Source organism: Cyclopterus lumpus, chromosome 9, assembly GCF_009769545.1.
Source record: "Cyclopterus lumpus isolate fCycLum1 chromosome 9, fCycLum1.pri, whole genome shotgun sequence".
NCBI lineage: Eukaryota > Metazoa > Chordata > Actinopteri > Perciformes > Cyclopteridae > Cyclopterus > Cyclopterus lumpus.
In genome coordinates, this window is record NC_046974.1 from 21,220,371 (window position 1) to 21,245,863 (window position 25,493).

Here is a 25,493-nt window from a genome sequence, read left to right on the forward strand (position 1 = left end):
TGGTGCCCCACAGACTCTGAAGTCCTCTTCAGATCTGTCTTGTTAAAGGCATCCGTGCTGTCAGACTTCTCCGTTGGACAACCAATTTGAAAGCCAAATTCCCAAGAAGCTCAATGTTGTATGCAACTGTGCTTTGTCCTTAAAGGGCAGTTTGGGGATGTTGCGCCTAATGAGGTTGTGGTACTCAGTTTTCATCAAATCAGCATCTTGTTGAAATTAGAGGAACAGCCTCTTTGGGACCTTCCGGCCATAGCGTCCAGCCATGAGCTCCCAACTGGTCAAACATTGGTCTTTTGGCTGCTTCTGCACTAGCTAATTCACTGCCCTTGGCCCCAACCTAAACCCTTTCATACAACTTTACTTATTTCTGTGTTTTCTTCTCTTGATCCCTCCAAGTACAACTCTGTGTAGAAAGCCACAATGGAAGTCTCACTAAATTATTTACCCAATGCGTCGGGGTGTGTAACCCACGGCAGATGGGCACCATTCTCATCACCACTGCGCGCTGAGTGCTTCTGCTTCACAGTAGTGAATACACGTCTGACCCCAGAACAAAATCTCGCGTGAACCAGCAGTACGAGATTACAGTGTAGGGAGGGCTGCATGGAGAGCTGGGAGACAAAACAAAAGCCACACATTTCAACCAACAGGCGCTGGTCGCTTTTTATTTTTTGTAAATCAAAACAAATTTGATTATTTTTTCTTATCGATTTCCGTTTAAAGCCAACGGTTTTGCATCATGCCGAGCAGCACGTCTTTGCTGGAGGCCGACGAGGGAGAGTCCGAGGTCCCGCCGCCACTAGTACACGCTTTCGCCGGTATGGGCCTTGAGGAGCACCACGGCACCCAGAGCCAGACACCCGAACAAGTAGACGAGAGCATCACTTATCACCACCACCTTCACCAGCTACCCCCGGTTCCTCATTTCAACCTCCTCGGTACTGTCCTCGACTTAAAGCCCCTGCATCGGCCGCCCTCGGGAGACGAAGTAAACACCATAACGGCAATGCCCGAGGACGGAGAGCCTGAAGTTATAACCTCCGCCGACTCCTCGTTTCTGGCGCAGGCCCACCGCCACCTCCAGTCGGGGCCGTGTGCCTCCGGGATGGAGGTGCCGCACATCGAGACCATCTTGTTGTACAGCGGAGACGAGCGGGACGATACGGGGCTCGGCGCCCTACCGCCGGCTGGGAGCATGGCGATGCTGCCGCCCGGTGTGTACGGGGAGTCGGGCTACGAGGCCGAGTCTTCGCTGTTGGCTCGGCGAAAGAGCGTCAACACGACCGAGTGCGTGGCGGTGCCGAGCTCGGAGCACGTCGCGGAGATCGTGGGCAGGCAGGGTGAGTTTTTTTTTTTTTTGGTTCGAGCCATTAGCGAGTTGCTAGTAGGAGTTTGGAAGAAACTCGGCGGAAAGATAGTTCAGTCAGCTGTTAAGTCGACGTGAAATACGACATGCACAAGTATATAAAACAGGCCAGAAAACGTGGTGAGCGGACGGAATGGCTACGAGGATATTCTAATGTACGTTACCGTTACTATTAACGTCAGTTACGTGGCTTAATCAGCGAGCCAACTGTAACGCGAGTAACGTCAACTTATTGTTTTTAGCGCTGTTTACGTTACGTCATCGGCGAACATTTTTACAAGGTACCACTTGTATGTAATATGGGCCAGTTGAACCCGGTACAAAGTGACCAACAGTCCCCGTTAAAACAAGCGGTCGTGTGGGTGAGGTTCTCCTGGCTGCGGTTAGCGGGAGACCAGCTAGCTTAGCACGCTCCCGAAGTGGGTCAACTCGCCCAACTAAAGTTCGCACCACGCGTTTCATGACCCAGCAGACCCGTCTGCGCCCGCTCGCGTTGACAGCGCGTCGGTGTTCTTGGTGACTTTTGGCGGAGCGTGAACCCGTCTCCCCCGGCCGCGCCATGCCGTGCTAGCCCAGACTTGGCTTTGTCTCGGGAGGAGAGCACGGGAGTGCGGCGTTGTTGGTCACCATTGCTCTGCCACATCAGCTGTAGGTTACAGTCGGCTCCTTGACACAAGGCAAAGACTTCAACAGTTGAAGCCAACGCGACAGTGTCTTCAGAGCCTTCCGCCGCCTTTTTATCTTGTCTTTTAACATGAACTTTCCATAACTCAGTGGGAGAATGTGATTTGTGTCGTCTGTGAGACCAGTTGGGGGAGGGTGCACCGACTGCAGTGTTGACAACAACAGGAAATGGCTCTGGTAATGATGCTGGACTCTCAACCACAGCTGAAAGGAATATTTAATGTATGGGCCATGCAATTCTTAAAGGCCACGAGTTACTGGAAACTGAGATTGCGTATACCATAATCGTTTATCAGTTTTATTGTCAAAGTTTAATACTATGTGTGATGTAATGTGGTACATTTCTCACCGACAGGCTGTAAGATTAAGGCGCTCCGAGCCAAGACCAACACCTACATTAAGACCCCAGTGAGGGGGGAGCAGCCCGTCTTTGTTGTGACGGGGCGCAAGGAAGATGTGGCCATGGCGAAGAGGGAGATCCTGTCTGCAGCCGAGCACTTCTCTCTCATCAGAGCCTCTCGAAACAAGACGGGCCCCCAGTCGGCTGTGACCGGTCCAGGGACCCCCTCTTTACCTGGACAGACGACCATTCAGGTCGGCTACTACGCGATTATGAGTCAACAGTGTTGAAGATATGAAACAGACTTTCTTATGCAGTGAATCACATTAAGTGCAGTCATTATAATAACTCTTTTGTGTATGTTAACTTCCAGGAAGCATTTGTTCCATAAAGGAGGCTCTCTGTGTTTCATGTCATTTAAAGTGTGTATGGTAAACGTGTCGTTTCAATCCCGTAGGTGCGAGTACCATATCGTGTCGTAGGGCTGGTCGTGGGTCCCAAAGGTGGGTACTTTGTTTATTTTTCATGCTGTGTGCTCAGATTGGTTGTTTGCTTCATTTGCTGGACTTCATGTTGTCAAGAGAGTTCATCAGATATTTAACTTTGGCTTTAGTCTTGATAGGGATTTTATTTATTTTTTGCTTGTATGGAGGGAAAACAACACCAAACATAGGTATTGACAGGTGTGCTGGATGTTGATAGTTTTATTAAACTCTCAACCGGTGGAGTTGTTCATATTCCATTTTTGAAAGTAATGCTCTGCTTGTGTTCAGACTCATAAATGAGCCACATTTCTGCAGTGGCCTATAAATACCAAATTGTTGGTCCTTGTGAGCATTTAAAGAAAACCCTGAATCGTTTAGCGTTACTCCAGAAGGCTACATGTTGTTCTCACCAAGCCGTCAAACCCCTTGCCCTGTGGACACCACTTCAGTTTCAGAACGTCCTGGGGTTGATTAAAAAATATATATATTTTAGGTCTATGTCTCAAACGTTTTGTTCAGTAGAAGAAAATTGCTGCTACAGGTGTTTTATAATAATAATAATAATAATAAAAATGTCAAGTGCAGTGGTTCTTATTCATGTGCCATTAGGCTGGACAGGGTGAGGTAATGACTAAAAATTACGATACATTGCCACACGAAACGCAAAGCAATAAGCGGTGTGGAATTTCAATATTCAATATTTACAAGCATTTAGATAAAGCATTCCTTACTTGCCCCTTAATTGTGACACATTAATTTAGTTAATGCACCCTGGTTATCCAGTCTTTAAAAACAAAAAATATATCCATAGTAATGGCATTTGAAAAGGTTCCAACTCAAGGCTGAATCCCATGGCGTTGTGGTTAGGTGGTATGCACTTTGGCCAACTGAGTCACCAGGGCAGCCTGCAGTTCAGTGCTATAATTATTGCACAGCTGTGTTTCTTCTCATTTCAATTTCAGAACTTGGAAAGAAGTAGTGTCCTTACAGAAAATAATGAACGCTAATAGTGCGTCTGTGAAGCCTTATTACTCGGCGTTGGCTTATTTGTCAATTTGACACGCGCAGATCTAGATGCAGTTCAGAAGCCACGATGAAGTACACAGAGATCTGTTCTCTAGCTCCATTTGGCACGATCAATACCGCACTATTATTTTCATCCTGACACTTAACTGTTACAGTTCTCTTCTTCAATGGGCTATTGTGAGGCTCTGGTCTATTTTTCTGAGGAATGGTCATGCATATCATGCGTCACACTTAATTTAATGGTGAACTCTTGGCACTCCAGTGGCCATGTGACCAGAGCAGTTCTTTGTTTCAAAGTATACGGGTCTGGTCATATCTTTCAGGAGCAACCATCAAACGCATTCAGCAACAGACCCACACCTACATTGTGACGCCGAGTCGTGACAAAGAGCCAGTGTTCGAGGTCACCGGGATGCCGGAGAACGTGGACCGGGCGAGGGACGAGATAGAAGCGCACATCGCCCTCCGCACAGGAACCTGCGGAGGCATTGAGGCTCCCGGTGTAGACAACAATGACTTTCAGTTCAACGGGACGGACGTCAGCTTTGAAAATTCTGCAGCACAGGCTGGGTTGAGGGACGCCGGGTGGCTTCAGGCAGGTGCATCATCCCCCGGTGGTGGTGGTGGTGGTGGTGGTGGTGGTGGCGGCAGTGGCGGCTTGCTGCCAATGAGCGTCAACGGTACTCAGCGAATAAATAGCAATATTAACAGTGGTGTCAGGATGTCTTCCACCTACCGCAACGACAGCTCCAGTTCCCTGGGCAGCGGCTCCAGCTCAGCTGATTCTGTCTACGGCAGCAGTAACGGTAACGGTAACCGGGTTGCAGATCTGAGCCCAACCTGTCAGTTTAATGCAAATGCCAACAACAACAACAGTAACGGCGCCGGTACGAGTTTCTGGTTTGGCGACAGCCTTCTCCCCGTGGGGCCCGATGAGCTGATCAACCTGGGGAGTGGAGGCTCGTCCTCAGGATTTGACCCGTTAATCATCTCCACTGCCCAAGCCTCGCACCCCGCTGCACAGCCACAAATCTGGAGTCCCTATGTGGACCAACAGCCCCCCCAGACCATTGATGCTCGCCAATCTCAGGTAGGTGAAATTTGACCGGTGCACACAGTTTATGTGTGCACCGGTTATGACCGTCCCGTGGTTTAAAACACACTTTACCAATGTGAAGGCCCCTTTTTTAATATTGATAGTCACACGCCTGTCTCTGCTGCTGTACATGAATGCTGTGAGCTGGCTTATTTCATTGATTCACAGTATTGTAAACCCAGACCAGGGCCCACGTAGACATTGGGCAGCTTATGGTGCTCCACACATCCACAAAGATGTCTGGTTTGTGGCAGTTGCCATTTGTGTACTGCTAACTTATGCTCCTTTTCTTAAAACAACAATGACACATTGTTTTGAGTGATTTTTAAAATGCTATATGTTCATGTTACCTAATGAAGTTTGTCCTCCATGTCTCCAGACCAGTCAGCCTGGGACGCCCCGGCTCTCTCCGACCTTCTCTGGGACCGAAGCCTTGGAGCACCCTCAGGCCCAGCGAGTTCACCGAGGGCCTTTCGGCTCGACCGGAACCCTCGACGCCCACCGGTTCCCCTCTTACAGCTCGGCCTTCTCCTCTTCCAGTGAAAGCACCGCCTCCTCTTCCTCCCCCCCTGAATCCTCTCTCCTCTATCGACCGGGGCTCGGATCAGCAGGGAGGGGGCAGGAGATGTGCATCCACTGTATGGATAACCAGGTGATCGCTGCCTTGGTTCCCTGTGGCCATAACCTCTTCTGTCTCGATTGTGCCACCCATATTTGCCAGGGTCCAGATGCGGTTTGCCCCGTGTGCCTGTCCCCGGTCACACAGGCCATTCAGCTCCGCAACATGTGATGTTCATCCGTTTACTTTTGATGGCTGATTGGCACTCAGCCTCCCCCAACACTTCCAATTCATAACATCTGTGAGGAAATTACAAAACTGACCCTGAATCAGTGTCTAGGCGTGTCCTCACCCTTGTTTTGTCCAAGCTGGTGTTTGGTTGAGAAAGGTGAGGAAGAGTAGGTGAATTAGGAATTATCTGTATTTAGGGCATGGGTTCGGGGGTCAGCCCGTTCATGTGCCTGCTATTGTGAAGTCTTCTTCCATTATTGATTGATCGATCAATGGGAAGGTCGGAAAACCCTCTCTGTAGCATTGGGTGGGGTGGGATATAAGAAACTCTACAAATCGGTGTGAATGCTCCCTTTCATTATTTTATTTATATATATATATATATATATATATATATATATATATATATATATATATATATATATATATTAATTAATGAATGAATGAAAGGGAGGGTGTGTGTTATCAGTTTCTGACTTATGTTTTATCAAAACATTTTAAATGTACATTGAATTCTATTAGGTGCATAATGTTTGCTTTCGGGTCAAAGTTATTTTTAGGTCAACATCTCAAACGTTTTGTTCAATAGAAGAAAATGGCTGCTACAGGTGTTTTTAAGTGCTGAACTATGGCTCGGCCCGTTTGCCTCTCACTTATCGTGCGTACAGCGAACTTTAAAGAAACGGAACCGATGAGCATGTTTACAAATGGGGAGTCCCTTGTATGAATACAAATGGTATTGTCCTGGTTAACAACGATTTTAAATGCCTCCCGCGGTAAACTGGATATAATGTGCGTGTGCGGCATTATTCTGGCGAGTGCCACTCTGTCCCACAAATTTTGCATACGGTAAATATTATCGGGCTATTAACCGATCAGTGCTACTTTAAACAGGATACGACGTTTACATGCTCTGAATCATAACTCTGAATTTGGTTTGCGTATCGCTGATATTGACAGCATGTTGATACGCATGCAGTCCCACCCACACAACCAAGTGGGTCAACCCTGCACACATCACAGATGTTACACTCCAATGGCAACCTCTCGTTGCCTCAGGTTTCTTTCCTTCCCAGACTAGAACCAAGTGGGTAACTGCGTTTTTTTTTTGTAGAGTATCGTCACAGGATGTTGCACCACTTTAGTGTTTGCCACGTTGCTTTCCATTTCTACTTTTAACAATTGTTTACGGAGAACTTGTGCCTAATTCCGTTCCGAGTAAACAAAACAGAAACGCACGGTGTTGCTCTGTCTTAAAACAAACGTGTGGCCTTTATTTGGGAAGCCTGTAATTAACTGACAACACTATCTACCAATCCAGATCTTTGCTCAAAGGAACACACGCTGACAGACTGAGGTCTTAATGTATTCGCCGAAGTTCGATCTCTTAAATGCGTCTTGGTTGAACAACAGCTATATCGCAGGGACGTTTTCTTTCGCTTCCTATTTTTGTTGAGCCTTTCTCACCTATTGCGTTATATTTTTATTTTTTTAAGCACCAAGCAATCCCATATAGTTTATTTCTGTTTCCATAGTCCATAGTTATCTTTAGCCTTTTTTTGTTTTGTTTATTTCTTGTTTGGGGACCATGTCAGAAAGATATGCACAGCTTGTCCCCCCCCCCCAGTCCCACTTTTAGTTGATAGAAGTATGGCTAGGTGGTAGTAAAACTTCAACTGGGAGCCAAAAGAGTTGATATCCTATGGAACTATATTATGAAGACGAGCTGTTATCTGGAGACCGACCTTTCTGCCATCTCGATCGTATCCTCTCCACCCTGTGGCTGCCTCCTCGCAGGCATTTTATACCCTCGCAGGCAGCAAACATAATGATTCCAATGGATGCAAAAGCGAGACGTTGGCCACCCGCGTCTCGTCTACCAGGCCTATGCAAGAATCGTCTCGGCGTGTCGACTACTCGAGGAAGCGCGAGATAAATTAAGCTCCTCCGGTTTTTAATTACAGAGCTCAAACTATCTTGGGCTGAACACGTCGACCGACGCATCCCTCCTGTTTATACGACTACATTTCAGTCGGGGGTTCTCCCTCGTTACCTGCTCTGGTGCATCGATGAGACGTCTCAATGGCACACTTTGCTTCTCATGCCTCATGGGCTCGTTTGCTATTGGCCTGTGTCCTACTAAGCACAGCCTTTCCCCGTATCGTATCACACTATTGACAAGTCTGGATTCCAATAACAGTCTGACTCTTGTCCCCCCCCCTCCTTTTTTTTAATGTGCATCTGTCCGTTCCTCCACCGGTAAAGTGGAGAAACGGTACAAATGGTTGAAATCATCTCAAATCTTAGCTTTAAGCATCACCGTTTCTGGACCTCGTTTTACGGGCTTTGAATGAGTTGTCGGCCATCTGGAAGGAGAAGCAGCTGGACCGGTTTCGTCTTGGACCGTGCCGACACTACATAAGGTCAATAGTGTTGCTTTTCTTTGTGGACTTTGGACCGCAGTCCGTCTAGCATTCCAGCCGTAAACAGTGTTTTGTTTTTGAGTTTCTCTAAAGCTTTGCTCTGTATCTTAAATATCGTCTTTTGTGGACGATGGAGCTTTCTCGAGGAAACGGAACCGAATGAGTCCCAAAAGTGCAAAAAAAACCAAACATTTTCTTCTGCCCCCTCGGGTTTTCTAGCCGTCCTTTTTGTTTCACTTCTCTCAGCTCTACAAAGCTCTCTCTCCTCTCTCTCTCTGAGGGAACGCAATACCGTTTATTGACATGAATCATTGACATTTTTGTGTTTGTATTTTATGATATTACTTTTAATGACTGATAAATATACAGATCTTATTTTTATTTTGTTACATTTCATATATATACATAAATATATCTATTATAATGTTTACAATAAGATTTTTACTTTTCTTTTTTCTACTTTTTCTGAGTGATTAAGTGAATGAAGAGTTGGAAACCCAGAAATGTTGCAGGAGGAGAGTTAATGCTATCTGCTTGTAGTCTAGTTATTAGTTTACAGTATTGATGATGATGATAATAATAATAATATTGATAGCTGCCATCTAACCAAGTGGAAAATGGATTGTGCATCACGAGCATGTCTTCATAATGTAAAACGTCACACTGCAACTGTAAAAAGGCCACGGATTCAAGCTGCCTGTCCTGTCTGTACACCACCAAATTAAGAACGGTATACTGTAAAATGTATCTTAGATTATCTATATATAAATACATATATTGTTAAGATGTACCAACAGTTCAAAGTATTTGCTAATTTTACTACAATTTTGTTATGTATATGTAGGGGGAGTCTTATGGCATATAAATTCTTCAAATTGAGTCAGGAGTTTAAAAGCAGACTATATTTTATAATGGCCTTTTAAGTTATTGCGGCCAAAGCACTGATATTATATATTTGCTGTAAAGAGAATTTAAGAGTTTTATTTTTCTGATATTAAAGTTACTTAATAAAGACGGTTTCATTTTAAGATGCGTCCGACTGGTGTGTTTCATTCTTTGTCAAACGGTGTTTGCATGTCGGAGCTCGCACTCTGAAGGGGCCCTGGGGCCCATTTCACCAAATAAGCAAGTGTTGATTTACAAATATTTTCCTCACCCTAAGTTTGACATGATTTACTGGTTACAAACTGAATAAAAGCCCATGGACAGCTACATAGAATTCAGAATTGACACATCCTTTATGATATAGGTGGAATCTGTCTCCCATAACAAGTGCAACAAAGCTAACAGTGAGGGAACATATGACATCGCCTCACACAAATAGAATACTTTAAATACTGAATGTGTCATGAGAGCTTTAACACTTGCTTAAGCTATGTTATGGTTTAACTGGGCTAAATCTGGACCTCAAATGGCCCATTTAATAAAAGACTTGATTAATTTACTCCTTTCTATTTGGTGCTGGATTAAACCTCTTCTCATATACACTGTGCTGACTTATCCCTCTTCTGTTGTATTTGTGATGGCGAGAGGACTTCCACCTTCATGATTTGTATAGCAGGAAACACCAGGACCGGCCCTCAGTGGAATGCAGCCATCTTTCATGTTAAAACAAAGCTGTCATATTTTCCTCTATGATAAAAAGGTCTATTGGTACGTTGACTTCTGCAACTCCCAGTATACCTTCATCCAACTTCAACCTGAGTTGCAATGTGATCGGAATTAAATTAAACATTTCAACTGTACTAATTCCATCCTTGTACACATGCTACCGTGATGAGAAAATATACGGGTCACCACTTAGAATATCAGGCCATGTTTAATTAAAGATTCACATAAGAAATACAGGTCAAATGTATATCTGCAATCTGTCATAATAGTCAACATCAACTCATTTGAGCCGTGTCTTTATAGGCTCCTATAATAACCGCCAGTATTAAAAACCATCTGTCCACCTTAAAAGCACAACAGAACATAAACAGAGTTCAGCATCAGTTCTTTCACTTACATGATTATGAAATATCCTGTTTCCTACCGATCAATCAGATGCATAATTTAGTTTGACTAATACCCGATGAGGATAAAACTTAGAGGGAAATAATGAAAGATGGATCAGAGGAGAGAATCAATCAATTGGATAGCAAAGTAGACACAAAAAACACCCAAATCTCAACTAAACCTCAGAGAAACCAATTTGTCTTTTTCATATGCGAAACAGCATTATATTTAAAAACAAAAACACCTGTTTTGGGGCATTAAAATTTCAACTCTCCTCAGATAATCCAGTTTGTGAAGTGACTTAACCAAAATAATGGGGTCCATTTGCCATTCAAATTCATGCAAACATTGACATGCATAAAACAAATAATAAAAAAAAAAAGTTATTTACATTGAATTAAAAAGTAAAGAAAACTGCAAATCAAAAAAGAAACCCAAAACAGCCAAAAGAAACTCAACAAAATCGGTGTGAATGCTCCCTTTTCATTCTAATTAATTTTTATATATATAAGATTTATATATATAAGATGCAGATGTATTAGTGTTTCAAATGTCTCACAAAGTTGCTCACAATCCTACATAAAATATATAAATCAAGCTATTCTCTCCCTTTCAGTATTGCAGGACAGCTGCCTCAAAAGTAGGGTTATTGAATTAAAAACAAGGGAGCAAAAAAATAAAGTGCTACAAATATAATACAAATCAATAAAAGTAACAAAAATAAAACCAAGAAAATATTTCATTATTGCAGGGAGACCGTCTTAAATTTACGTCTCTTTATCAGTAAACTACACACAAGAGACCTGGATCAAGTAGTGTATACGTGGGCTACAAGTCATAAGATATTTCGGTACAATGATTCTCAACATGTGAGGAATCGGGTATGCTTGGAGATAAAAATCAAAACAAATGAAAATAATCATAAATCACAATTAAAGTTAAAAAAAAACTTCCAAATAAATGTGATTGGGGCAAAGTCCAGCAGCTGACTGGCACTCATGATCACTCTGGACTTGCAGTATATTTGTGACTAATTAGTACTTTGGTTTGCCAAAACTTTGATAAACCCTGTTCCTTGTACTGTGATTACATCTCAGACATCCGAGAACAACCGTCTGTCTCTTCTCTGCTTTTTTTCTTTGCTCCTTTATGGCAGCGTAAAAGAGGGAGTCTTTCTTAAACAAGTGGGAGGCGAGCATGGAGCAACGTGTCATCACTGTATTTGAGTGAGCAAAGAAATGATATAAATCACAGTCAGTCAGTAAAAACAGATATATTGTATCATCAATGGGCAGTTCAACTTTCTACGTCATGATGGCCAAAAAGAAGTATCCAAAACCTCAACTGGGGATCTTCCATTGCTCCAAAATCTTGTTAAATTGAGAATGGAGGACACCCACCAGGCCCTCAACCAGTTTTAAGGTCCAAACCCATACTTTGACAATACCCGACCTAGAAGAGTTAATTTACTTGACCGTGTCTCAGTTCCGAGGCGGCTTTAAGCATGGTGCTTGTCGTTTCCCCTCACTGTGATAGTGGTCCATGACTGTGGGTATCTGGTACGACCCGATCCAAGCCGGGTGGTCCTCAAACCCTTTCCAGCATCCGAGAGGCAGCTACCAGCATCGTGTCGAGCGTTGCTGCGTTTCTATTCAGCCTGACAGTTGGCTGAACTTGCTTGTCTAACCAGGTCTGTAGCAGCTCGACACAATAGAGAAGCCGTCTCATTCCACAGCTGCACAACACTTCGATGTTCTTTCATCGTTTACTGATGCGGATGTCTGCCAGTAGGTGGCGTGGTTGGAGACCGAGTCGTCGCCGTACATTCCAGTTTCATGGGATCTGCAGGTCATCTATGTGCATGCTGTGGTGCTTTGTAACTATAGTTATCGGTGAAGTCTTTTTCTAGTCCGAGAGTTGATCATTCCAGTAATCACAAATCAAAGCCAACTATCAAAAATAAAAGATAAATATATCTTTGATATATGGCGTTGGCTCATTTTAGTGTCACTCTTGCTTAAACAAAAAAAAAAGGAGGAGCCACAGTGCACAAAGGTGCCTCAAACACACCTGAAAGTTATCTTTTTTTCTTCTTCCTTCTTTCTTTTGTCCATGCGAGACAGCGTCAGTGTCACAGCTGTCTCACTGGCTTCTCCACTAAAAACAGTTGACTGAGGAAGACATTGTACACAAGGCATTGCCACTGTGTGTTGCAGAGCGATGCTCAGTCCAGAGGTTGTGGGTCCGCTATAGGCATAGTGTGCAGAACCTCGTCCAGTAGCTGTAGAGCTCTGTGCAGGTGGATCTCGATCCAGCAGGGGGTCTCCTTGATGCTCTGGCGGGGGTAGTCGGGCCCCCAGCCCTTAACAAAACTCATCCTGAGAATACACAGCCTCCGGAGGTCGTCGACCCCGATACCGGCTGCTGCTGAGAGACCTGAGGGAACCAGAGGAGAGGGAGACGCCATCAGTGTGCTGCATGTGCGGGACTAACAATTCAAAATGTGTAGGGATATTTAATTGAATTGTAGAAACCCAAGATTAAAACGACCAATTAAGTGTGATTTATTATTATTTATTACAAAGCTTAAACAATTAGTAGATCTATTGGAAATTAATTGGCAATCAACAATTTTGGGGATTATTTTTTAATAGCGCTACTCAGTTATTAGGCAATATTTCCCAGGTTGTAGCCTCTAAAACAAATATACTTGCTGGCTTTCTCAGACTTTGATGACAGTAAACTGTATACAGTATCTTTAGACCAAAGCAATTTTCTGAAATAAAACTAAATCATTAAGCGTTCAATCAGGAAAAATACTGGCAGATTGATTTGATAATGAAAATAGTTTGTGTCCTTCTATTAACCACTTAATGGTTTATGTGAAAGTATCAAGAGCAAAACACTATATGCAGAACTTTCAGCTTCATTTTGGAGCGATGAAGTCAGCACAAGCAAATGTTTCTCATCCAATAGGAATCAATAGCACCGTGTACTTCTGTGACATTAAATACATTTTCTCCATTCTTTACAGATGCAAGTACATAGCTCACACTCACTCCTCACTGGCAGTCAAATGTGCATCACTCCACCTTTACTTCCCACTGTCTCCATGTGTGAAAGAGTATTTTACTTACTAATAGCTGGAGCTATTCCTCCAACTGATCCAGGACCAGGTATATTCCCAGCCACTGCGGCCGCTTGGGCTGCAGCTGCTGCTTGAGCTGTAGCAGCCTGCTGTTGCATCTGCCTGTGGCACTGCCGGAGGTCAAACACCTGGCAGGAGAGAAGAGACGTTTAAACACTACATTCAGCAGTGATCAGCCCCCTGCACAGGAGAACAGTAAATACTGACACAAATCACGTTTTCAATGTAGACTAAATCAGAGATATCTTTGGAGAGCAATTCTCCACTTCAGAAAATCTCATCGGCCTTAAAAAAAAACCACCATTGGCTTCTACGTGTGTGTGTGTGTGTGTGTGTGCGCGCGCTATATATATATATATATATATATATATATATGTAGTCATATGGGGAACTATTTATGTAACATACAACTACTGTAAAGACAAAAGAAAACAATATAAAAAGGGCAGAATGCCTGAGGAGACTTGCACTCAGCAGTTTCCAAAGACAAAATGTAACATTGATGTCATGAGACGTCAACTTTGAGCTATGTGTCCTTTTCTTTTCATTCCAGTGACCCGTGCGCTTACCTTGATGTAAGCGCTGGGGTAGATTTTGTGAACAGCATCTCCGGGGGCTCGGCCCGCCTCTCTGTCCAGGTAGTAACTCTGAACAAACACTGCGTGGTCACTGAGGCATCGCACCCACACATCTCCCTCGCCCTTACACTCCAGCTGCACCCCTTTACCAATGTGAAGCCTGGGAGAGCGGAAAGAAGACCGTAGACAGGAAGAACGGGAGTCAGAATAGCGTCAATGTGTTTAGCATCCTCTGCATTCTTGTGAACATACAGGTTTTAATATCTAATATTTAAATATTGTCCCTACCTTGCTCTCTCGATAGCCTCAGTGCGATGCACATTGCTGAGCTGGCCCAAGCAGAACCGGTCTCCTCCTGAGGGGTCCACATAGCCATCCACAGTCACAATGGGGCAAGAGGAGGGCACCTTAAATGTCTCCCCGACCTGAACGTCCATCTCAAAATAGGCAATGGAGCACCAGTAGTCAGGAGCTGAAACAGAGGCCAGAATCAGATGGTAATAATATGAAAATATTGTGACTTTTGTTTTCAAGTTATAGATTATATTTTAAATCAACTGGTTCAATCAGCACGTCATGCAAAAATGTGGGAATAAAGATATACCGTTCCAACAGTTTTCTAATATACCAGACCTAAATAGTCTGTTTATGTTCTTGTGGATTGTGTGTTCTCACCTGGATGATTGGATATAGGAGGCTGAAAGGCAAGCTCATTATGCACCGGCCCTGAAAGAAACAGAAAATAATGGCAGAGATCACCCACTTTGCACATACAAATAAATTAAATTGTGCAATAGAGTTCAAAGAGTAAAGTTACAGCTGTAGTGACGGTGTGTACTTACAGTAGTGCGTCGGATGTGGCATAGGAGGGTGATGCTGTAGATGGCCGTTGGTGTGGTGGGGTATGTTGGATGTGAAGCTGTTGTTCCTAGACCAGGTTGAGCTGGCACCTAGGAGAAGGAGAGAAGGAAAGGTACAAACTCACAGATCTACTGCATTCACAAAAGAGAAAATGACTGTCCAAAACCATTTAAAATGGGATAACAAAGCCTTTAACTGACACACATTGCATGTAGAAACCTACACGGACATAAGGACAAACACACAGGAATATTTTACAACTGGATCTTACTGCCTGATCCAGCAGCAATGGCAGGGAAGGACGATGTTGAAGCCGAGGTGGAGGCCTCAGCAGGTGGGAGCAGGTTTGGGGTCGCAAATGGTTCAGAGGGGGCCGGGCAGCCGGCGGATGGAGGGTGCTGGATGGTCTGGAGGGAGTGCCCTCCCTCGATTGAGGGCAGACTCTGCGGCCCATCAAAATCATACTCATCCTTAACCATCAGGGCAGAGCTGGGACCAGAACTGGTCAGTGTCAGTCCTGATAGGTCTGTGGATCAAGGAAAAGGAGGAAGAGGTAGAACTGGTTCCTGACAATGCCAATCTACAACAAAGGGAATCACTAGACAGGCACATGCACAATGCAATGCCACCAAGACTTCAATGAGTAATTATTTTAAGTAAAGTTACAAGGACCACATCAGTAATTATGCATGTTTTAGCCCATAAACTAGTAAGTTCACTTTAGTGGCTGTAAAAGATAACTGAATCTTTGAGGTTTAATTTCTTACAGCTGTTAATCTAATTGGGTTATATTGAGCCCTATATAAACATTTGAACAGATGTTGAAGCACTCAAAAAGTAAACTCACTGAAAATCGCTCCGTGCTCACCTATGCCAGGAGACACCACCCTCTCATAGTGATAGGGGTTGACACACACATTGTCACACTTGAGGTCAAAGGCAAACTGGCAGTATTTGACATGCTTCAGTTCATTCTTATGCAGGTCTGGCCACCGCCACAGACGGGCATAGATTACATGAGGGAACCCTTTACGTCCAGCCACCTTGAAAAAAACAACAACAGAGAGAAAGAACACAGGAAAGGAGTTAATTCATAATAATGGTGAACAGTGAGTGCCGACTAGACAAACGGTGAAAATACTGGATTCAGCACAACTTTGGTCTAATGCACTAAATAGAAAGAGATTTCCTGAATCTTCTCACATTCTTTTTCTTAATAATTTTCCAGATCTTAAATAATTTGTGCTAAATTGAAAGAATTGCATTAAAAGAATCAGCAGGTTTCTGACCTCACAAGTTGTTAGAGCAGAAACAGAAATATGTTTCTCAGAAAACAAATTAGCTAACTAACAATTTCTGTTGTTTTTCAGCCAAAAAGACCAAATGGTGGTGATGGTTTCAACTTCTCAAACGTGAGCAGTTGATGCTTTTCCTTGGCATACATATGATACCAAAGTGAATATCTTTGAGCTTTTGGAAATAATAATAATAATAATAATAATAATAATAATAATGATGGAATATTCACCTGAGCTTGTCAACACTAATGTGTAGAAAATGAATCATATTCCTAAATGTGTATTGAATAAATGAGCCAGGTAACTGCATCGTCCTACCTGCAGTCGCCCATCCAGTGTCCTCTGAATGGTCACACACTTGCTGGGATGGGCCCCATTGGTGGTGATAGCTGTGATGAGGGAGTCAAGCTCATCTTTTTTCTCCTTCAATTTTTTGACCAGGCTCTCGATGGCCCGCTTGGCAAATGTCTCACTTTCGCCCCCCTGTCTGTGACACATAAGGCTGTGCACAATGCTCAGGCAGGCATCATTGCTGGTAGGTGTGTTGGTGATGGACATCTTGATGTATGTGCCTGACCGCACTTTCTGGGAATATATATATGATGTTGACACAGTCTCACTTTGTCAGGAGGCCAGAGGAGAGACAATCTTCACAGTAATTGTGCTGCAGTTGAGGCAGATGTGTCACCACAAGCCTCTCAGCATCGGGAGAAAAGGTGACAAGATCTGAAAAAAGGACAACGTGCAAGATTTCATCAAACTGTTGTTGATTCAACTAGAGACATTTAGTAGGCTAGTTTGTGGTCCTGATGAGTCTTATGGCGTTGCACAGAGAGGTCTTTATAGTACTTTTTTCCTCAAATGGTACAAATACGTAACATTGACCTGCATGACAGATTGCATAAATTGTAGCTAGGTATAACTTATCTAATAACTAGCAACAGAGTGTAAAACTGACTGAGAAAGTTCATTCAAAATTGGTCTGTATTATACCTGTTTATTGTTATTTTAACTAGAGGCTGTCATGTTGTTTTTGCGTTGTAACGCTGAGCAAATCTGGAAAACACAAGCTTTAAAGCGAAATACGGTAAAAACAATATTTCTGTTTGGACGACTTGAACCATAAACTATAAACATTAAAGTGAAGTTGTTAGTATTATGGAGACCATGGCCTACCATGGTCTCCATAATACTAAACTCATGACATCAAGTAGCAAACGTTATTGGATTACGGGTTGAGTTTAGAAAAGTCTCGAACTTTATATTCTGGGCTAAAAATAAAGGTTAAGTTGATGTCCTCGCTTGCCTCTTGTAGCTCGCTAGCGGCGCCACTCTGGCTGTAGTTGTTCCTGGAAAGTTACTGCATAAGAACAAAGGTAGCCGGAAGTAAACACTTCTCGTTTTCAGAATAAAAAGGTGAAATATTTTTAAATGTTGAAAAGGTAAGACCCGTAGTGTTTTAGGACTACACAAATACACCCAAGACACGTGGTGGCATAGACAGTAATCGGATAACAGTAAAGGTGCAATACAGGTAGTCGGAGCACTCAAGGGTCAGACACGATTGCATCACATTGTTTTTGAGAAATGTGACATGCCTTACGTTTTTAGTCTGGGACAGTAACAATAATTAACTTGTTATGCCCCTAAACATATGTTGCCTGACAGTAATATTTATTGTCTTATGTTATTTACTGCTCCATCCGGTGTTTTGGGCTGCTACTATATAGATTACTGATAAAGTACGGTTTTACTCTGAAGAGCCTAACCGGAAACACCACGGTTCACTCAAACGACTTAACACCTGATTGGCTCGCTACCTGCTACTAAAAACATCAGCGATGATAGCAAACTGGCTAACGTAGCATGCTACTACAAGGTTAGCAGACGTGTTTGTTTATCACGCGTTTGTTCGATGGGCAGCGACACGATATAAGTACGCAACTGTAAAACACACTGGTGCGCGAGTAAACACGACACAGTTCATAACTGAAAACGAACGGAAGCAACGTAAATAGCTCGCGTAAGCACTTTGCGCTACCTGGCGTTAGCTCGTGCGGTAGCTAGCAGGAGAGCCCTGCCTCTGTCCCAAGTTACCGTGAGGACGGGGCCAGCGGCGGGGTGTGTGGATCCTGTACGTCCCCTGGGTTATCTTCATAAATTCACCAGCTGTTTACAAAAACATGACGCGTGAAATTCCTTGTCCGCGAGCTGTCGTTTTACATCCTCGAAACTAGAGCGAGGATCAAGTCAAATCTCAGATTCCGTGTCAAGTCCTCATCGACTTCTCACGCTGTTTGCTTCGGTGGCGCGTTGCGCATGCGTAATAAGAGTTTTTCTTCAATGACCACTGCCACTAAGTATGTTGGGTCTGCTGTATTTACCATACAGCCTATCTATGGTGTCTACCTTTATTTACATCACTGCGACTACAGTTATGGCAACTACTGCTACAACTCCTTTTGATGGAGATAATCCGTTTTTTAATATTATGTTTTAAGAATGACGTGAAGAGCAAGACAATCACAAAGAAAGGATGATCAGTAAAAACCTATGATAGATACTATGTAGACAAGAGAGTACGTATACACAAATTAACATACAGGCTATTACATCACGCTAGCCTTATAACCACACGCCTTACATATTATCTGTCAACATTAACATCAGTATACATTGTAGATATGTATCTTATCAATGAGCAAATTATTATTCAGGCTATAGATGGACTTGTCTTGTTCTTGGACTATGAACGTTTGAGATTACAATACAAATACCATCCAGTTACTGTTGGAAACACATTTTCTATTAGCATATAAACAATTGTAAACATGTGACTAACAGCAAATATTTCCAGATTCAGTTTAATATACGTATAATTTACAGTGTCAAACAAACACAACTTTTATTTTCTCCGCTGTGGTTAACTGGTGCTAATTTGTGAAATGAAATAAACTGCTGTGATGTTTAGTTGGACTCAAAAGTAGTCGCTGTTTATCCTCAATGTGCCACTTTCATGATACCCTCTATAAATTAATGAGAATATAAAACACCCCTCACACACACACACACACACACACACACACACACACACACACACACACACACACACACACACACACACACACACACTTTGTCTGACTTTAAACGCCCTACTGGTTACCAATTTGTCCCAATTACAAATGTGAATATTACCCGCTGACAAGCCGCACAATGATGATAAATTATCAGCTTTGGTAGCTAATATACTTGGCATGCTCCCATAATTTGACTTTAATTGTCTATCATCTTTCTTTCTCTTTGTTTTCCTCTCTTGTTTCTCCCTCGTTTAGCTCTCTTCTGCATATCTCTCTTTCAATAACCGTCATTGAGGATGTTGAGAAGGCAATCGTTTTCTTGTTTTCCTCTTAATTTGTCAACTATTCTGCATCACCATTTATCTTATGACAGAGCAGCACACAGAGATAAATATGATGAAAGCAGAGAATATTGAGGGGACCACATGGGTCACAATATATTGTCACATTTTGGGTGGGGCACTCACATTGTAGAATACTTATCCAGTTGTCTCCCATCCACTTGTAGTATGAATCCCCAGACTGGCCAGCAGAGTGCAGTAAGCACAAGCATCTAAACTCTGCTCCGCACTGGTGTCCTCTGAGCAGGGCTCGTGGAGATAAGACTTCAGAGATAAGACAAATCAGTTTGTAATGAGTTTTAATGTCTAACTTGATGAGAACAATATTGGAATCAATGTTCATCAAATTAAAATCTTCAATTGGTACAGACGTGAATGACCTCTTGACAAAATGTAACGCACTGAATGAGTGAGAGGCGATGGAAGACATCAGCAAACACAAGGTATACAGGACTGTATCCACCCTGTGGGTGACAAAACACCTTATATAGATTACTAACACACAATATTACCATTTGTTGATAATAACACTTGTACACAAGCAGAGCTAAATCAAACACCAAATATGTAAACATGTGCTGTATAGTCTACAGTTATCGGTCATGTCAATACAGACTTTGGTGTCCAGTCAACTTCTTCAGGCAAAGCTTCAATTGAAAATGGACAGCAAAATATATTGTGCATTTTGCTCTCAATCAATAGCAATATATTGCTTTAAACCTAGCTTCACAAGTCAAGTCAATAAACCAATCAAATCAATGTGGCCTTCAAAACACAACATATACTCTTGAAAGACTTTTTGGTGAAACTATACAGCTGTCACTCAACATTTATGGAGCGTTAATATAAACCCTCAGATATAGTTGTTGCCTTATCGTGATCAGTGAATGTTTTCACCTTGTAAAACTGTAATGAATGGATCTACTCTCTGATAATAGCCCTATAATTAAAATTCCACTAAATTAAGCTCCCAGCATGCTGAAAGAATCAGAGTCATCAGAGGTTGCTGCAATAAATTATTTAGATTGAACTAATCATCTGTTGTCCTCATGACCGCCCGTTTATTCTGCATTAGATCCAGTGGATGTCATTTTGCAGATGTTTGTCAGGCAGCTTTCATTAGCACCATCTCAGAATCACGTGGAAAAAACCCCAGAACAAAGGATGCTTTGAATGTGAAGTTTGTCTTATTTCTCACATGGATGACAGAAAATTGCCAAGTAAATATGCGCCGGTGCCAGGTGCTGACACTTTAAAAGCTGTTTATGGTGAAGTTTAATTATTGTGGAGCAGCAGGCAGATACTGGATTAGGACCTGATCACAACAGCACACAGTTAGAAAACACACAGGATTCTAACTGCATAACAGCACAGAGTGAGAGGCTGTTTGGTTGAAGCTGCTTTTTTTTTAGGGTCTCAACAGTGATGAAGCTGAGGTTGATCAGACCATTACATATCACCTCGACAACCATCCCTCAGAGGCAAGACACATGGCTGCTCTGTGTGTGTGTGTATTAATGAGCGTGTGTGTGTCCCTGACACTGTACATCCATCAACAGTCACAAACGTAAATGTAAATGGACAAGCAAGAGGGGGAGCCTAAAGGATGTGATGGGACTGTCCCTCTGTCAGAGTTCTGACTTCCTTCTGAGGAAGGAAACAACACAGGATGAAGTGACTGCAGTTATTTAACGTAACACACAAGTTGCTTATAACCTCCTTACCGCTCCGACTCCTCTGCCTTTTTTTCTTCCTCTAAATTCTCAAGTCTTCCCACCCTTCTTTTCCCTCCTCCATCTCCTCCTCTCCATCCGTTACCTCCCTTTTCGTTTACTTTTCATCCGTTCTTCCAGTCTGTCCTTTTTAGGATTACACCAACCAATGTGTTGGATTAACGTGAGGTGATACCTGAGGTAATGCTTCATCTATCTGCTCATCCAAAGGCTCTCTTCACACCTTCTGCTCCTTCTGCTTTACTCTTCCTCATTTCAACTCCTTCCTCTGAAGCCGGAGCACATCATGAGTGGGGGGTGTATTAAATCTGAACACTTTCCACTTCAGTGGGATTCAGGAAATTGTCTTCCCAGCGGGGAAGTAAATGCAGATTGAGGGATGGATACATGGAGAGATGGAGAGATGGATGGAGGGGTACAAATAGATGGAAGGAGAGATGGATTTAGGGAAGGGAGGAAGAGTTGGAGAGAGGGGAGGATGGATGGATTGGTGGTGAGCATCTGAGAGCCAAAGGAGTGGAGGAAGGGAAGGATGTAAAAAAGAAGTAGAGAAACGGAGGTGTTGGAGAGGAGATGGCTGAGCTGTCTGTTTGAAGATAAATCAGCGAGGCAGTGTAGTGAGGAGGTCTGTATCCACACACACACACACACACACACACACACACACACGCACGCACACACCCACACACACACACACACACACACACACACGCATGCACGCTGCTGTGATGTGCAGATGTGTGTGCGGACTCATATACATGCAAACACACACAAACACAAATACACTCACTTACTCAGCTTGAGCTCACTCTGCCCCACGGCGAGGTGGTAAAAGGCCACGGCTGATTGGGTGCTGCAGGCTGATTTCGCCCCGAGTGGCAGAGCAGTGCATGTTGGGATGTTTGGATACAAATGCAGTCATCCATGAAGGCATGAGGTAGGTCACCCCTCTTCTTTCTGTCTCTCTCATCCGTTCTCTTACTCTTTCCTTCCATACATCAACATTCTCTCATACCTCCTCTTTCACTGTTGTCTCCCCGCCCCCCTCCCCATCTTGGCTCTATACCTTCCACACATTTCCCCACAGGGTTTTCCCCACTAATACACCTGCAAATCTGCCCTTCTCTCTGTTCCTATCAATCCATATTTCATTCAGACACAGTATTCTCTCTGGGTATTAACAGTAGCTTCTCCCTCTCTTGCACTCTTTTGTCTGGCTCGATTCATTTCCATCTGTCTCCCATCTCTCTCTCTTTATCTTTTTCTAGCTTTACTCTCCCTCCATCTTTTTCCTGCCTGCAGTCACATACGCACACATGCACACACACACACACACACACACACACACACACACACACACACACACTTACACAACCCCGCAGTGTGGCGTGCAGAATAATTAGTTGTGCTTGATGTCTCTGACAGTTCTAATCCTTCTAAATGGCCACCACATACCTCCCCTCATCAGCCTGGGGCTACACACACACACACACACACACACACACACACACACACACACACACACACACACACACACACTCACACACACACTCACACACTTCTGAGCTTGTAAATAGCCATAGTTACAAATGAGATGCTTCCATCTGTGTTCAAAGCAGTTTTGAGATGTTTGTGTGTTAAAGATGTTACGCCCCAGACATTAAGACCTGGCCTAAAAATAGGAGTTGTATTGCAGGTGGAACCTTCTTACACTAAGTTGCACTTATAGTGGCCTTTTGAATAATAAAGGGTTCTGGTGTTGAAATAAAACACACGCTGCTCGTACAGGTCATCCTATGTTCTCAATAAAAAGCACAGAAATGTGGACGTATGTTATAGTTGTTTAGTGTTTGGTGGCTGCGCTCTTCCTGAACAATGGCTGTGCACATCCTCAGAAATGAACGCCGCTCAAGATGCAATTAAGCTCAAGACCAGCGGGGGCAGTATATGAGAATATGAGCGAAGGTCAGCAGCAGTCAACAGCAGAAAGAACTGAAGAGAACCGAATCCACAATAGCACGACGGCTGCTTTGTCGGCCATGATGTCAACAGACGAATACAAACATTAACATTGTACACAGAGATCAGAAGATTAACTAAAAAGCACAAAAATCAAAGTGTTAGTTTGTGTCTTGTACTTTCCTTGGGAGAGCATCCCCACTGAGAGAGTGAATTCAACTCTGGTGGAAGTTATGAATCTCATCTCATCTGCTCTATGAAGGATCACCTGCGCGTGGTTCGAAGCCCACTGGATTTCATCGGGGTGAGTAACAGTCTCAGAGGGCTTTGTGCCCGAACAAAGATGTGTGTGTGTGTGTGTGTGTGTGTGTGGGTTTGGATATCCAATTTCCCATATCTATATGTTTTGTGTCTGTGAGTATATGTTTTAATATCTCTACACATGGTTTTGACTCTGTGTCAGCCTGAATATGTGTGTGTCTGTCTGTGTTTTTGTTTGTTTGTGAGTAAGCTAATTTCTTTGCGGTGGAACATGACAAGGATTGTTACAGTGTTGCTCAGAGACAACATGGAATAAATACAAACAGATAGATGTGTTCCCTTTGTTTCGCTCTATTACACACACACACACACACACACACACACAAGAGTTACTGTGATGTAAGCCTCTGATACAATGAGTGTGTGTTGTCTGTGTCTTTGTGTTGTAGCACGTAAGCATGAGTGTGTGTGTGTGTGTGTGTGTGTGTGTGTGTGTGTGTGTGTGTGTAGGAAACAGAGACAGAGTCACAGGGGTTTTACAGCTTTGTGCTGCTCTTCTGTGAGATTTCCCCTGAGAAATGACGATCAGCACAAGAGAACCACTGGTGAGAAACAGACAGAAAACATGAGAAGGGGTAGAAAGAGAAAGAAAGACATGAGAGTGAGACATATCTCCGGAGAGAAAGAGGACAAGTCAAGCTGCAAGAACAAGGGACATGTCAGGTAGATGTTAAAGGAGAGGAAAAGAAAAAAGGAGTGAGGAAGGAGGAGTGAGTCGAATGAGGGTGGATTTTGTTCTCTGTACCGGCTCGATGGTACCAGACCTTTTAACTATGATGACAGGACTTCAGGAGGCTGTGCACAGTCACTGCATAGAGCTGTAGTTTTACAAGAAATAGTAAAAGCACGCAATTCCTCCCTAAATTTGAAGTGTTTTTTTTACATTTCCATGAATGCACAAATAAAACAAACACATGTTTTTGCTTTACCACTTTGGACAGAACCAGGCTTGGTCTCATGTCACTCTCAAGAGAGGAAGCAGATAGTAAATAATGTCCCCAAATGTTAAACAGAGGCTCAACCGCGCTGAGACGTATTCGTTTTAAAACCGAAAGGATCTACACGGCCGTTTCAGCATCACTTTTAGAACTGATGTCACACGGCCGTGACTCCGTAGTGTGGACGCTCGGTAGCAAAAGAGGTGCGTTTAAAAGATGGAACTGTCGTGGCGTGGACACGGCCTGAGCGTGAGGACGTGTCGGCATCAGCAGCGGGTGCTTTCCTAATTGTGGAAACACTCAAAACAAACAGAAGAAAAGATTAGGTTGAGCACATGGTACACATTCTCACGGCTCAACACACACAAACAGCCATCTTCAATTACGCGTGTCTCCTTTAGGACACACAAAGACCGGCGCATGGTCTGAGTTTGTTGCCCGCTGCATAACACCATCATCATGGCCGTCCATCTTTGGAAAAATAATCCCATTCAGACTCGCTCGTTTACTTGGAAAAACACTGTTGGTTAGTAGCTCCTAATGCTAAAGAGACGTATTTGGAAACATTAGTTTTATTGTAAAAACTATTATAACTAAACAGACGGTAACATAATAAACTAATACTATATCCATCGATGTTCCTCCTGTCAGTGTTGATTGTAGAAGTACTTTTTTTTGCATTATTAGGACTTATAAAGCCTTTTTTTCTCAAAAGCTGCACGCCCAGAATGCTGTACTGCACTTCAATGCACCAAACGGTGCATTGTCCTGCCATGGTGATGCAAACTACAGGGAGTTTGAAGTCTACACAATGACACTTTTTTACAATGTAGTGAAATTCAATAAAGTATGAAATTCAATAAAGTGCACTTCCTTATTGGGCTAAAATAAGCAAAAACAACAGAATGATCCTTTGAGTCAATCACGAGTGCTTTTCACAAGTCTGCTTCTTCACTCTGTCTTTGTGTGTGTGTGTGTGTGTGTGTGTGTGTGTGTGTGTGTGTGTGTGTGTGTGTGTGCGCGTGCGTGTG

The 25,493-nt window shown here is 43.2% G+C and overlaps 2 protein-coding genes across 6 annotated transcripts; one reads left to right on the forward strand and one right to left on the reverse strand.

Moving 5' to 3' along the window:
• The first annotated feature begins 591 nt into the window (after nucleotides 1–591).
• On the forward strand, nucleotides 592–9,242 carry LOC117736347 (RNA-binding protein MEX3B-like). Its single transcript, XM_034541630.1, has 5 exons — nucleotides 592–1,340; nucleotides 2,406–2,644; nucleotides 2,848–2,893; nucleotides 4,225–4,991; nucleotides 5,377–9,242. The coding sequence occupies exons 1-5, from the start codon at nucleotides 740–742 to the stop codon at nucleotides 5,785–5,787; spliced, it is 2,064 nt and encodes a 687-aa protein (XP_034397521.1). The 5' UTR covers nucleotides 592–739; the 3' UTR covers nucleotides 5,788–9,242.
• Nucleotides 9,243–10,010: 768 nt separating this feature from the next.
• On the reverse strand, nucleotides 10,011–18,400 carry LOC117736424 (mothers against decapentaplegic homolog 4-like). Of its 5 annotated transcripts, none has more exons than XM_034541758.1 (10): nucleotides 18,191–18,400; nucleotides 16,412–16,819; nucleotides 15,664–15,838; nucleotides 15,067–15,321; nucleotides 14,777–14,884; nucleotides 14,610–14,660; nucleotides 14,223–14,406; nucleotides 13,926–14,094; nucleotides 13,346–13,484; nucleotides 10,011–12,644 (listed from the first exon to the last, which is right to left on the reverse strand). In XM_034541758.1, the coding sequence occupies exons 2-10, from the start codon at nucleotides 16,649–16,651 to the stop codon at nucleotides 12,433–12,435; spliced, it is 1,533 nt and encodes a 510-aa protein (XP_034397649.1). In that variant the 5' UTR covers nucleotides 16,652–16,819; nucleotides 18,191–18,400; the 3' UTR covers nucleotides 10,011–12,432. The 5 variants fall into 5 exon arrangements, with proteins under 5 accessions (XP_034397649.1, XP_034397646.1, XP_034397648.1 ...); XM_034541755.1 differs by having other exon boundaries at nucleotides 15,643–15,838; XM_034541757.1 differs by having other exon boundaries at nucleotides 18,135–18,400.
• Nucleotides 18,401–25,493: the final 7,093 nt, after the last annotated feature.